General features: G+C 46.0%; 1 protein-coding gene across 1 annotated transcript; it reads right to left on the bottom strand.

The window, feature by feature from the left end:
• Nucleotides 1-2,706: 2,706 nt before the first annotated feature.
• LOC128714066 (inactive dipeptidyl peptidase 10) lies at nucleotides 2,707-11,906 on the bottom strand. Its single transcript, XM_053808947.1, has 14 exons — nucleotides 11,844-11,906; nucleotides 10,377-10,491; nucleotides 7,228-7,326; nucleotides 7,013-7,116; nucleotides 6,815-6,909; nucleotides 6,397-6,704; nucleotides 6,151-6,295; nucleotides 5,785-6,073; nucleotides 3,886-4,829; nucleotides 3,584-3,775; nucleotides 3,463-3,515; nucleotides 3,210-3,317; nucleotides 2,936-3,141; nucleotides 2,707-2,869 (listed from the first exon to the last, which is right to left on the bottom strand). The coding sequence occupies exons 1-14, from the start codon at nucleotides 11,904-11,906 to the stop codon at nucleotides 2,735-2,737; spliced, it is 2,856 nt and encodes a 951-aa protein (XP_053664922.1). The 3' UTR covers nucleotides 2,707-2,734.
• Nucleotides 11,907-13,275: the final 1,369 nt, after the last annotated feature.

Below are 13,275 nucleotides of genomic sequence, written 5' to 3'. Positions count from 1 at the left end.
CCAAACAGAACTGTAAAGAACGCAAAGGAATACAATCGCCCGATTGTTGGTCAGTGAGCGTAATCTATTTTCCATCGAATAGCAATTGATGTTAGAAAATTGGTTTCACCGGCAGGGTGCGTGAGTGCAAAGGAGGGAGCGAAGAAGATGGATGAACAGAGGAAAAGAAAACGTTAAAGCCGAGTGTGATCAACCTAACAATGTATAGAGTTTTTTTCTAGCGAAGAAGCGCGGCGTCAGGCTTTTTTTTATTAATTTGTTTGTTTGTTTTTTCATCGTAAAACTTTCATCGCCTGATACAGGTAAAGATATTAAAGAAAAAAGAAACTGATGTATAACAAAAAACGAGGAACTGTTTTTTTGGTTGTAAATGAATTGTCGACGAGTCTCTTATGTTATTATCATTAGAACGATGCCAATGCGTGAGTTTATAACACGGTATGGAATGTATAATAGATGAAGAGTGTGAGATAAAGGGAAAGAAATATAAATAAATAAAGAAATAAGGAGAAAAGCGGTAAATAGCATCCCCTACCCTAATACCCACCAGTGCTAGCGTTGGCTTGCTAGTTAAGGGATGAACAAAATGTTACAAGTGGAAATACAAACAAGAAAGCACACACTAGCGAGGCTCCAGTTTCGAATAAACTCATATTAGACACCGGGACAACGCCGTGAATGGACACGGAATATAAAGGCAAGCAGAGGAGTAAAGAGTTGAGTTGAAAGAGTGAGCAAAAAGGGTGATGTAAATAAACAAAACAACCAATAAAACGAAACAAGTCCACACCTAGTGATTATAATAGAAATGTAGCGGGCTACACAGCAGAGGTAAAAACATGTGTACCGCTCGGCGTGATTTTTGAACTTGTTAGTTAGTCAAGACTTATTTAATAAAAAAATGGAAGAACAAAAAAAAACATGCAAACACAATAACTTAGTCGAGTTTGTATTCGTATTTTGGTTTTTTGTCATTTTATTAGTTGTTCATCTTCTGCGCTATTCGATTTTGTGTGTTTTTTGTTTTGTTTTTTTTTTACCAACCGGGAAATGTTTCCTTAAGTATAACAAAAGAGAAAAGGGAAGTTTCAAAAAATGGTGGATATTGTTTTCTTTCTCCTTTATCTATCGCTTTGTTGTGTTTTTTTTTGTGTCTCCTTTACACTTCGCTTTGCGTCTTGTTTTTGTTTAGCTTGACGCTTGTTTAAAATCTATCGCACAATCAACACACATTCACAAACGCTCCCATCCACACACCCACACACACCCATACACACGCACTGCTCTTTATTTAAAAGCTTCATCGTTTTTCCTCTTCTTAAAGCGGCGTGCTATGTTTGTTTTGCAATACAGCGTTTCATGTTGCGACACCAGATCCTTTTCCTGAAACGATTCACAGAGAACTAGCATGGGCTTACATAGGCCCTGAATCATACGCACTTCATCTTGGCAAGCGTTTCACGATGGTTTTGCACGCTGTCCAGAAACGCTTGCCATGAAGCGTTTCAACGGTCTCAGCTATCCTTTACGGGAACAGAGTCAGCTTCTATTTGAGCTGGTTCCAAATGTTACGAAATAGTTCAGTGTCTATGTGAGCCCTTTGCTAGCTCTGTTGGAAACCGATTTAGGAATAAAACCTCCGACGTCACCAAATAAAACCGTCAACCCTATATTGTGCGCCCCTGAAGGTATGCAAACCCGTTCACTCAAAATGGCCAGCTTTTCTTGGAAGCTTTATCGGTGTCGCTTTTAAAATGGTGTCCATTAAAAAGACGTTGAAGATCGACCGCGAGGCGTCGCTGTAGTAATTGCATACATTCAGGCGTTCGATTCGATGGTTCTGTCACCTGTCAGGGGCCCAACTGTTCCTATGCCTATGGCCAGTGTCTATGATACTAAGTGTACTCTTTGGGGCCCTTCCAGTGCAGGTGAACTTAATACATTGGCAAATGTGTACGCGGGTCATCTAACATTCATCACATACAGTACACACAGCTTGTTCTACCATAAACGACACATCTATGCCACAGAATACATTTGCACTGCTGTTTGTATGGGTTTCTTCAAAAAATAACAAATCAACAATCACCATCCAGTTAAAAATAGATACAAAATGCTACACCTTTTCTTTAACAATTCGCTTCGATTGCTAGATCATTCTGTTTGATATTTGGTAATATAGCCTCAAAGTCCCCTTCGGAATTTCGTATGGGACAATGAAAGTGATCTTTCACATCGGAAGTTGGAAGAGATCATCCATAGCGGACATTGGAAGAGATCTTTCATATCGGAAATTGGAGGAGGTTGCTCCCAACAACTATTGGATTACGCCCTCGGGTTCTTGTTCGCTTTCCTCCTATACACGTACATGTGCATGCGTGTGTGTGTGCGTGTATGCAACTCGTCTGTTTATTGTTTAATGTTTTTTTTCCATTTAGTGATTTTTTTTGTTGCTGCTTTTGTTCGTACATCCACGTTATATGTATCATTTGTTTGCTTCTTCCTTGCGCCCCTTTTCTAAACTTCAAAATGTTTGCTTTGCTCTCGTTTATATTTTTCTTCTTTTAATTATGTTTCTTTTCTTTTTATCTTTAAATTATCATTACTCTATCATTAATCAAACGTGTTTGGGTTGATTTCCTTCTTTTTTTGTTTGTTTGTTTGTTTTATTTTGGTTTGTTGTTGTTGTTTGTTGCGTTGTTGCTCACGGTTCGGTTGCCTGCCGCTGGAAGAACTACGTTTTAGACAGGAAGAATGCTGACGTCCAGTCCTGATTATCGTTGCCGAAGTTCTCCTCAATGTACGTTTCGATCGTGTGGAACAGATGCTCGGACACACTCCGATACTCGTGATCCTCGTCGACGTACATCTGTTGGCGAACGAATGTATGCTAAGACCTGTATCTGGCGTTGATGCACGAGCGTGCTAGGCTTACCTGATGCCGGAAGATGATACCCCGATTGACGAGCGAACGGGTGAGCAGGGCCGCGTGCTGCTCGTGCACCACGCAGTCGGCCGTGCTGTGGATGAGCAGAAAGTTCTTCGACGCCAGGCTGGCGACCTTGGTCGACAGATCCGACTCGATCAGCGACCGCTCGGTGTCATCCTGCTGCAGCACATACCGCTCGGTAAAGAAGGAATCTGGGGGAAGATGGCCAAGGTGTGTTTCAGAACGAACCTACGGTTCTGCTGCGGTGGGCGGTACTTACTGTAATAGCGGAAGGATACGATCGGCGAAATAGCGGCCACACACTTCAGCACCTGGTTCGCGTCAGTAGCAAGCATCTGCATTGCAATGTATCCACCGTAGCCCTTGCCTGCAAAGTGTTATCAAGTAGGCGAGTTGAAAGTTAGCTTGAAAAGTCATTCCATTTATTCCTTAACCCAGCGCGCGGTTGGACGACATTCGTGCGAACCGCAGCGAAACATTCGCGAAGGAGGCATCTGATAGTCGATACGTACCGTAAACACAGATGCGATTCGGATCTACCAGCTTCAAGTTGTCCCGCAAATACCTGTCCAAAGCAAAGGGGTGTTTAGCGTTAGTGGGCGCAATGTTAACCGTGGTGAGGTGCAAACCTACATCAGCACGGCCAGCTGATCTTCGACCTCGATGCCGACGCGTCCGCGAATTTGGGTCTTGAGCGATTCGCCCTGGAATCCGGACCCCCTGGCATCGATCTGCGCGATGATGTACGACTGATGGCTGCTGAGGTACCAGTTCCAGTCAACGCTGTACTCCTCCGACACGAGCTGCCGTTCCGGGCCGGCCTCACTGCTCAAGGTTGCGGGGGGGGGGCGAGAAAAAAAAAGGGCAACAAGTCGCCGGTCGATTTAGTCAATTCCCCCTTCAAAGCGATGATCGCAATGGTCCACCCAACTCACATGTGCAGTATGAGCGGCAGCTGCAAGTCGTCGTCCTCCTTCACGCCGGGCGGCAGGAACAGTTTGACCTGCGCGTTAAAGTCGTACTTGATCTGCACGCTGAACGTCATTATCTGCGGCTTGGCAAGCTGGACCAGCTGTTCGCGCAGTTCGTTGCCATCGTTCAGCACGCGCACCTTGCGCTCCGAACCGGCCTCCACCAGGTAGGTGGAGGGCGATTCCGGTCCGAGGCACTCCTGCACGAAGTACGTGTAGTCGTCGTTAAACGCGACGCGGTTGAACAGACAGTTGTTGGGGCGCTTGGGCGGTGCGTCGGCACCGTCGTCACCGTCGCTGCCGTCCGACGGGCCACGGCCGCACGTCACGCAGTACGGCACGGCGGACCCGAACGGGCGCAACAGCAGCACATCGCTCGCATTAGCCCCGGGACGGCCGGTGTCCGGGTGGGTGTCGAAGGGCGTACCCGGCCCGCCGGAAGCGGACGAGCCACCCCCACCGCTGCCCACCATCGATGCCATCTGTTCGAGTCCGAGCGGTATTTTGTACAGATGCCGTTGGCCCGGTTTGTGGTACGGTGCCGCCATGAAGTAGACGAGCCCGCGGCGCTCATCGTACCCGACAATTTCCGTCACCTCGAACTGGCCCATCGTCAGCGTGATGGTGCGCTTGGTACCGAGCAGCACCAGCACCAGATGGCGGTAGTACCCGTGCGAACCGTCACGCACATTTAGGCGCTTCAGCATGTACAGATGGCGCGGCATCGTGGGTACGGGCGGCGTCGTTGGTGGTGGTGCTGTTGTCGTAGACGTCGTCACCGGTGCTGGGGCAGGTGCGGGCTGCGGTGCATCGGCAGCGAAACTGTCCAGCGATGCCGGTCGGCGAATGAACAGTGGCGTCTCACCGATCAATACCCACGAGTTGGCGACCGCCTTCTCTTGGAAGATCTGCAAATCGTGGAGAAAGCAAAGAAGCAACCAGGTTCAGGCACGTTCTTAGCATTTCATTCCGAGTTATACATATAGAATGACCCTTCGTGTATAACAAATGACAGTGTATAACAGTGGGATCAACTTGCATTCCTTGGAAACACCTCATGGGAGACTAAATTAATGTTGCTATAAAATTAGTTTGTTATAAAATGAAAAAAAAAACCACGGTGGAGTTACCCAATACGCTAAGCCATCACACGCATTACAGCAAAACAATTATTTCAAAACATTAATTGAACAAAAATATTTAACAAAGTACGGGGCGTCTCCATCAAGGTGTGGTGCGACATTTGCACTATCGTTTGCAGGTGGTAATCAGTTTAATGAATGAGGTATTAAGTTTAAGTATTCAGTAATGAGGTATTATCAGTTTAATGAGGTACCTCTTTGCAGTCATGTCGTTTATGACAAAATCTCTGAACAGACAGGAATCTCTGATGATTCAGGAATCATTGAGGATTCATTAATCTTGAGGAATCTTGAGGATTAAAGAATCTTGATGATTCTTAACTATTCTTCAAGATTAATGAATCTTGAGCTTTGAGGATTCATCAGGATTGAAGAATCTTGAGGTTTCTTGAGGATTGAAGAATCTTGAGAATACTTGAGGATTCTTGAGGATTAATGAGTCTTGAGAATACTTGAGGATTCTTGAGGATTAATGAGTTTTGAGGTTTCTTGAGGATTGAAGAATCTTGAAAATTCTTAAAGATTAATGAGTCTTGAGGATTCTTGAGGATTCTTGAGGATTGAAGAACCTTGAGAATACTTGAGGATTCGTCAGAATAAATGAATCTTGAGGATTCCTGAATCTTTAGAATGGAGATTCAGATTCATTCAATCAGTTGAACGATTCATTCCGCTTCATGAATCCGAATCAGATACATCCAACACTACTTAGCACCCTTACCTCCACACATGTAAACGATGGTGCTCGGCAGAGCAGCACGTGTGCTACGCTCTGATTCCGGCTGGCATACGTGACGGACAGCTCGGTCGACGACAGCCAGCTGAGACCACCGACGTAACTGTCGGTGGCACGGATATACGCCGGCACGTTGACCGGTTTCGGGAAGATGTACTTCAGCACGCCCAGATGTACGACGTACACCGTCACGTTCGGGTTCGCCGAATGTACCTTCGGGTAGCGCAGGCTGTGTATCTTCGGATACTGCTGTCCATCACCGTACCAAAGATACCTGCCGGGGGGAGGGGGTTATTCCAGACGTGGATTTCAACACGACAGTCACTGTTACGTGCTCTACCGACTACTTACTGATACTCCTGCACGCTCGATAGATTGAAGGAGAGAAAGGATAGATACTGGCCGTCGGGCGAGAAGAGTAAGGACGGTCCCTTCAGCTCGTGCACGTTCGAGTAGAGCCAATCGGGCACGCCATTCAGTACCGGTCCGTCCCGACCTGCAGTAGGAAGAGTGTGTCAGAAATAGACAGCATTGGTATTGACAGGACGTCGACGTAGATAGCGCACGTTGCCATCCCACTAGGCAGCCTCTACCTACCGCTGGTGGTGATGCGACAGATAAGATCGTACTGTACGCGCGGCTTGTAGTAAATGTCGCCCTGGTGCACGTACGCAATGCCCTGGGAGGAGGTGCCGGTGGATGCGGTCGAACCGGATGACGAGGGTGAGGATGCGGACGATGGCGAATGGAAGGATTGTCCGGACGACTTCTCCCCACCGACACTGCCGGAACCGTTCGAGGCCACCGGTGCCCACAGGACGTGCTGTAGCTGTGGTGCGGTCGTGTCCAACTCCTTCGCCGACAGCGAGAACACGTTCGACGAGGCTAAATCGTACACGTAGTAGCTGGCAAACCGGAGATGGAGAGAGAAGGATGGTCAACAATCGCAACGACTAGACGGGTGGGGGTCGTAGCGAAGAGGCGAAACAGGAAATCGACTGGAAAGGTCACCTACCTGCGGTTGTACCGCTGCGTGTTACCGTTGGACGCGTACAGCAGCACAAAGTTCCGATCCGGTGACACATCGTAACTGTCCACGTTGAGCTGCCTCTGTGGGTAAGGATATACGCAAGGTGCGGTGTGGGGAACAAGGGTTTAGTGAGGCGGGGTCGTGAAAAACATTTCCGCCAAACGCGGGCGGATGGACACTTACAAAGGTGGCATTGTTCATGAGAACCTCGAACCGGAAACCACCGTCACGGGTGATTTGCAGCGCTGTTAGGCCACCTTCCGAGTTGATGAACACATACTCGTACCCTGCCGCACGGGTTGTTGTGTGAAAGAAGAAAATGGCTCGTAAGATTTTGAGTGGAAACGGGAAGCGGGAGGGGCGGGGGAGTCGATGAGGAGGGTGTGGTTCCCACTTACGATTAATCCAGGAACCGTTCTGCGTGTTCCATTCATACCGGCCCGACTTAATATCGTACAGCGATATGCGACGCCCGTGCAGCTTCGAGCTTTCGATCTCTACGGAAAATGGTGGATTGGGTTAGAAGTAGAGATGAGAAACGCAACGGTAGAAGCAGTAGAAAAGAGAAAACCAAAACAACAAACAACACGCTTTGAAAGCTGAAAACCAAAACCACACCAAGATACAAACAAAACTATACACACACACACCCAAGATAAGAAAAAGCAAAATGAGAGACTAAACCAGTGTGTGATCGAACTCAAAAGGATACAGCGACGGTGTAACGGAAAGATCGATAGTGCGTTGGCGAGAGAGAAAGAGAGAGAGAGAGAGAGAAAGAAAGAGAAAGAGAGAGAGAACATCGACACACATACTTTAAAGTACCATTAGCGATAGTTTGTGTTTAAAGGCGATTGGCTTTTGTTTCCCTCCAATTTGCGCAACGTCTAACCGTTTTGGTTGGCATTTCATTTACTTCACACACAAGACCTGATCTACTAATCGACACGAGTGCAACAAACAGTGGCAATGACAAGTGGAAAAACACGATGAAAAACATTCACACGCACACACATTACAAAAAAAAATGTCAACAAATGCGAGTCAAAACGCGATCCACAGCAATGCAGGAAGAAAGACACAGCAATGTCAAGAAGTAATTGATTTCGTGGCGTATTTGTGTGGGTTTTTTTTCTTATAGTTCACACATTGGCAGTTACGATTTGTAATCCAAGCATCAAATATATGTCTTTACGGGTAGGTCACAGCTCTGGGTAAATAGTAAAGATGGTAACTGCATGGCTCTAGCCAACGGACCCAATCAGGGTTCAAATCTCGATTGTAGCGTGTACCACCCACAAACGTTGTTTGAGTCAGATAAGCAGTAGGATAAAAGAAGAAAAATATGAAGGTAAAGTTTCACCCCATAGCAGCAATGGTACCTTTTATTACCATATAGTATGGAAAAAAATATTTTACTCCAAATGGTGGGATCAGTTAAAAATCTTTCATTATGAGCCGTGCTGTCGCTGAAGTCAAATTTTACCATCTTCTACAAATATTGTTCTCTGTTTTCTAGTACATACAAAAAGTATAGCACTAGTCGCATTTCAAATGAATCCAAAAATTTTCCAATAGAAAAATACGTATTAAATAGTAAAACAATGACAAAAAAGGGCTAGCTTTTATTTTATCGCCACGAATTAAGTTCAAGCTGGAATTAATCATGCTTTTCATTACCGGACCTGGACGATGTGAGTGTGTGTGCGTGTGTGTATGTATTGAGTGTAGAGATTGAGGTAGATAGTGAATATTAAAATGTAAACAATCACAATAATTGGGATGCCTAAGGGTGGAACCTAGGGACGAAACCGACCGTGCAACCAGATGGAAGGTTTTTTGTTGTATTTCGTTGCTAAAAATGTACATACACAGGGTAAACACAAAGGGAGGGGCAGAGCGGAGGTTAGGTCCGGCTTATTGATACAGATGGGAGTTCCAAAACCGCAATGCCATCTCGTGAGTATAAATGTGGACGAAAGGACCTTTAAAGTGCTCACGTTCAGAGGTGTGCTTGCGCTAATCTGCTTACGGTTCACTTTAGCCACCCAAGCCTACATTCCGCATTTAGCATCACGCTGGCGATGGTAGCGTAGATAATGATAATGACGTTGGTAACCGAGACCGAGGTGATATGAAAGTGGAATTTAATTTGCTCTCTGGCGCACCCGACAAACGACCAACTTAATTAACATTTACACGGTCAAATGTGAACATTTAATAAAAATGAAATAAAAAAAAACGCACACAAAGCTCACACTACCACGAAGCGAAAGGTGATGGCGATTGTTTGGAGCAACTCCGTAGCAGAATACAGGCGAAACGCACAAGAGGTTCCTTTAGGGAGGATTATTTTGCCCAGCAGCGAGACACTCGAAAATGGTCACGAGACAGATGTGGACAGAGGCAACGGAACGCCACTAAAAACACTAAATAAATATACAATTACACACAAACATGCATTTATTGCAACCAGTGTCGATTGCGTTCGAGTGGATACGCAGCTCTGAATGAAACTCTTTCTCATGCTCAGATCAGCTCAGCTTGACTTCTGATTCGAATGACTCTCTATCGAAGCTTCACATAAATCATTCTTCACAAAAGTTTCATCAAGCACCTCAATGATTGACGAATCGGAAGTCTATTTTTTTATTTCAGAACATATCAGTGCTTAATTTAATTATTTTTTGGTGATACTTTCTTTGAGAATTCTTATCCAATTCATTGAGGATTTATGAACCGATGTAGTATTGTTGCTTAATGAATCTTTTGCGAAGAGTCATTTGCGAAGACTCCGTAGCACCTTGAACATGCCTTCTTTGGTGGTCATTAATCTTGGATGATTCATGGTTCTTAGAGGATTCATGAATCTTTCCGCATTCAGAATCAAATTGATTCACTCAGATTAATGAATCGCAACACTAAACCAATGTAGCGCCACGAATCTATTCATGAAATTTTAGCAATTGGTGAGTCTTCAAGGAATGGCCAAACATTCATTAATCTTTAGAATAGTGATTCCGAGCCATTCATGCTGTACTGTAATCTGATTCAAAGTTACCCAAATCTGCTAAGTTGCACTCTTTCCTACTTGCCATCGGAAAAGCCACACCAAAATCATTACTACCGAAAGGGGGTTCTGGAGAACGGAGGGATAAACGGTGGATGTGTGTATCTGCATGTAGGTGAAATGGTGGGAGGTTGAAGGGGGGAGCGAGTTAAAATTTAGTGAAAACCCCCAGAACCCTTACCGGGCGAACAATGGAAGAAACAATTGCACAAAACAACGTGTAATTAACAGCGAAACAGACGCACAAATAGTGACAGGAAGGGTAAAGATAAAGCCAAAAACAAAACGAGAAAGTGAGCAAGATATCGAGCGAGAGAAATAGAGAGAGAGAGAGAGAGGAAAGAGCCTGGGTATGTTTTTGATCTGTTTCATAGTGTTTAGCAGTATCGTTGTTGATGGCTTTTAAAAAAATGTTTTTGAAAAGAAAACAAAACCAAAACAATGAAAACACGGTTTTTTTTTAAATAAACAATGCACCTGGTGATAGAAGTAGAATGGAAAACACAATTAGCCCCAATACGGCAGCAATCACTAAAAGCGCAATAAAAATTCCTCTCCAATTTCTTTTTTCCGAGGAAGAGACAGTTAATTCCTATGCAGAAGAATAAAAGCGAAAAGAGAGAAAGAGAGAAAGAAAGAGATAGATAGAAAAAGAGAAAGAAAGAGAAATAGAGAGAGAGAGAGAGAGAGAGAGAGAGAGAGAGAGATAGGAGTTTGGTTGAGAGAAGAAGAAAGATGTTAGTATACAGATAGAAAAGGCACGAGAGAGAGAGAGAGAGAGAATGAGAGAGAAAGAGAGAGAGAGAGAGAGAGAAAAGAGCGATCAGTTTTCCAGCGTTATTTTCTTCTGCTTCTTAGTTGTGTGGAACATGTTTTGTTGTCTTTTTGTTATTAGTTTTTGGAGTTTGGAAGGGTTTTTTTTTTCTTCGGCTTGTTTGTTCTGTTTGTTGCTAGTAGTGGATTTACTATTGTTACTATTGAAGTATGTGTGTGTGTGTTTCATGTATAGAATTAGCACGTGGGGTTTTTGGGTTGCGGAGGGATGGAAGAACGGGATGGGTGGTTAAATGAGGTTAGGAGAGCACAAGCACGCGCACAACCACGCGCGCTTTTCTATTGCTTTTAGGTTAATGTGCCATACGTATTGTGATGTGTGTGTGTGTGTGTGTGAAAGAGCTTTTTTTGTTATCATATTGCTCCTTCTTGCTACATCTCGTCAAACGCTTCTGATCCCTTTTAGAAAAAGCGTACTCATCACACACACACACTCACAAAGGTCAACATTTTGGTGTGTATTGTGCCGTCACACTAATAGGAACGTTTTGAGGTTAGGAGCGGAGAGATTTCTATTGTGTTTTCGGGATAATAAGATCCTGGGCGGATGGGCTTTTAAGGCACTGTTCGTGTGGTTGGTTCTCATATCGTTTGGATTGTTATTGTACTGTGAGAAAGGCGACAGAAGAAGCACTTCTAAAGAGCCACTATAGCAGCCACGAAACGCTCTAGAGAGAGAAAAAAAGTAGGGTTAGGAATCGTTTGGAGTTTTTTTTGGGAGGTTTGAGGTTAAGCTAGGTCGTTATAGGCGGCACTATGAAAGTTAGACACAGGTGAAGCAGGACAGATAGCGGGGGACATAGAGCAGTAGAGCAAGTTCAGTAAATGGTCTGCCGTTCGTCCTCCACGCACCGGAGTGTGGAAAACAGCAGAAACAGTGCAGAAAGCGGGAGGGGGAATTGATTGGATCTCGGGCTATTCGGAGATGTTGGATCTCGGAGCACTACAACCAGAGCAACCCGGATGCTGGTATGGGGTTGGGTTATTAAGTTTGTTTGTTCTTTACGATGCCCACTGCTCGGGAAGATTGAAACATGGAATGGAGTGGTATATCAGATGGGAGCTCTGGGTAATTGAGGTGAACGGATCTCGTTTGTGTTTGTACTTCACCTCGAACTGCGAATCCTTCTTGTTCCGAACGGTCGCATGGCCCGTACTCTGGACGGTGTTCATCTTCACTGTCCTTGGATGGTCACTCCGGCGGTTTCCTCGAAGGTCCTAGCACCCGCACCCAAGGACACCCGTGGTGAGCTTGGTCGCACCACGGCACAACCGTATCTGGCGACGTTGATTGGCGCTGTTGTGCTGTTTTTGCGCAACTGGCGGATGCTTGCTACGCCCGTTCTTCGTACCCCGTGGCCTAGGATGTTTGATTGATGGGACACGCTGCGGAAGTGCTTCTTCGCATCCACACACCCGCACACACTAACACACAGCACCACGTCTACTAAGCGTTCCCTCTGCTACCACCGTACCGCAGTTGCAGCACACTTTACACCGTGGCAGTGGCACACTCCACTTACATCGGCTACAACGTGGCGAGTGGTACCGATCGGAGGTATCGAAAATCTGTGCTTTGCCCTTCGTTCGCGCTTCAATCGTCCCTTGTTAGCTGCATCCTTGGAAGCAACACTTGGAGCGCAACCCCTTTTGCTGCGGGCGACACACGGTCAGGGGTCAGTGTGCAGTGGCGGGCTGGTAGGGCCAGGAAACGCACAGTGGTGAGCAAGCGTGTAACGAGAGCCACCCATGCAGAGGGAACCACATACACACACACACACACACACGATAGGGAGCGGGCGCGCGCACACGCATACACACACTCGCACACACGCTCTCACTGGCACTCTTGCATACCGACGCACGCAGACGTAATGGCACACACAGCAGGCCCCAAGCGCAGCAGATACCGAATACCACTGTACCGAGCGGAGCACATTACTGCAGTAACACACACGGCTATATCCGTTACAGTACTATCACCTTAATCCACCTCCTGCTCGTCAATTCCTAGTCAGCCCCACCAGAAACCCCTGTTCCTTCCACCAACTCTCGTCTGGCGCAGCGATGGACACAGGGACAGCGGACACCCGTGTACGAACGGCGTGTGCATGAATGAATGAATCTGCTTGGGCCGACAACCCGCAAGTGTGGCCACCAGGATACGCTTCTGCTGGTGTTGTGCTACATCCGTGAGCGCCATCCGCATGCCAGCAATGCTCTTGCTCTCCCAATATGGCGAGATTCCAAGATCTTTGCTCTCCAACAATATTTACATCCCCCGCTCGTTGTATAAGGACATTGAGCCTTTGGACATATGTTTATCCTTTTGCTCGGTTTCACCCGTTGTTTTGAAAATATTTGCCCTCTTTGTTCCTCTTGCGGTTTGGTTCCTCATTGAAACTGCTCTATAAATGGGAGCTGTGCCACAAGGACATGTAATGTGCAGTTTTCATCAACATCGTGGCAAACGCAATTCCTTTAGTTGTTGAGAGTAAAAATCAACAAAAACTCCTCGGACATGGGGCGCTCATGCGTACTG

The sequence above is a fragment of the Anopheles marshallii genome, chromosome X, assembly GCF_943734725.1.
Source record: "Anopheles marshallii chromosome X, idAnoMarsDA_429_01, whole genome shotgun sequence".
NCBI lineage: Eukaryota > Metazoa > Arthropoda > Insecta > Diptera > Culicidae > Anopheles > Anopheles marshallii.
This window is presented reverse-complemented; position numbering and strand designations above follow the sequence as displayed.

Bases quoted from the DNA above. Each gene is read 5' to 3' on its own strand.
- LOC128714066 (XM_053808947.1), bottom strand. From the start codon at position 11,906: ATGAACACCGTCCAGAGTACGGGCCATGCGACCGTTCGGAACAAGAAG. The intron at 7,117-7,227 runs GTAAGTGGGAAC...CCCGTGCGGCAG, and splicing joins GAACGGTTCCTGGATTAATC to GGTACGAGTATGTGTTCATC. The intron at 4,830-5,784 runs GTAAGGGTGCTA...CACGATTTGCAG, and splicing joins CATCGTTTACATGTGTGGAG to ATCTTCCAAGAGAAGGCGGT.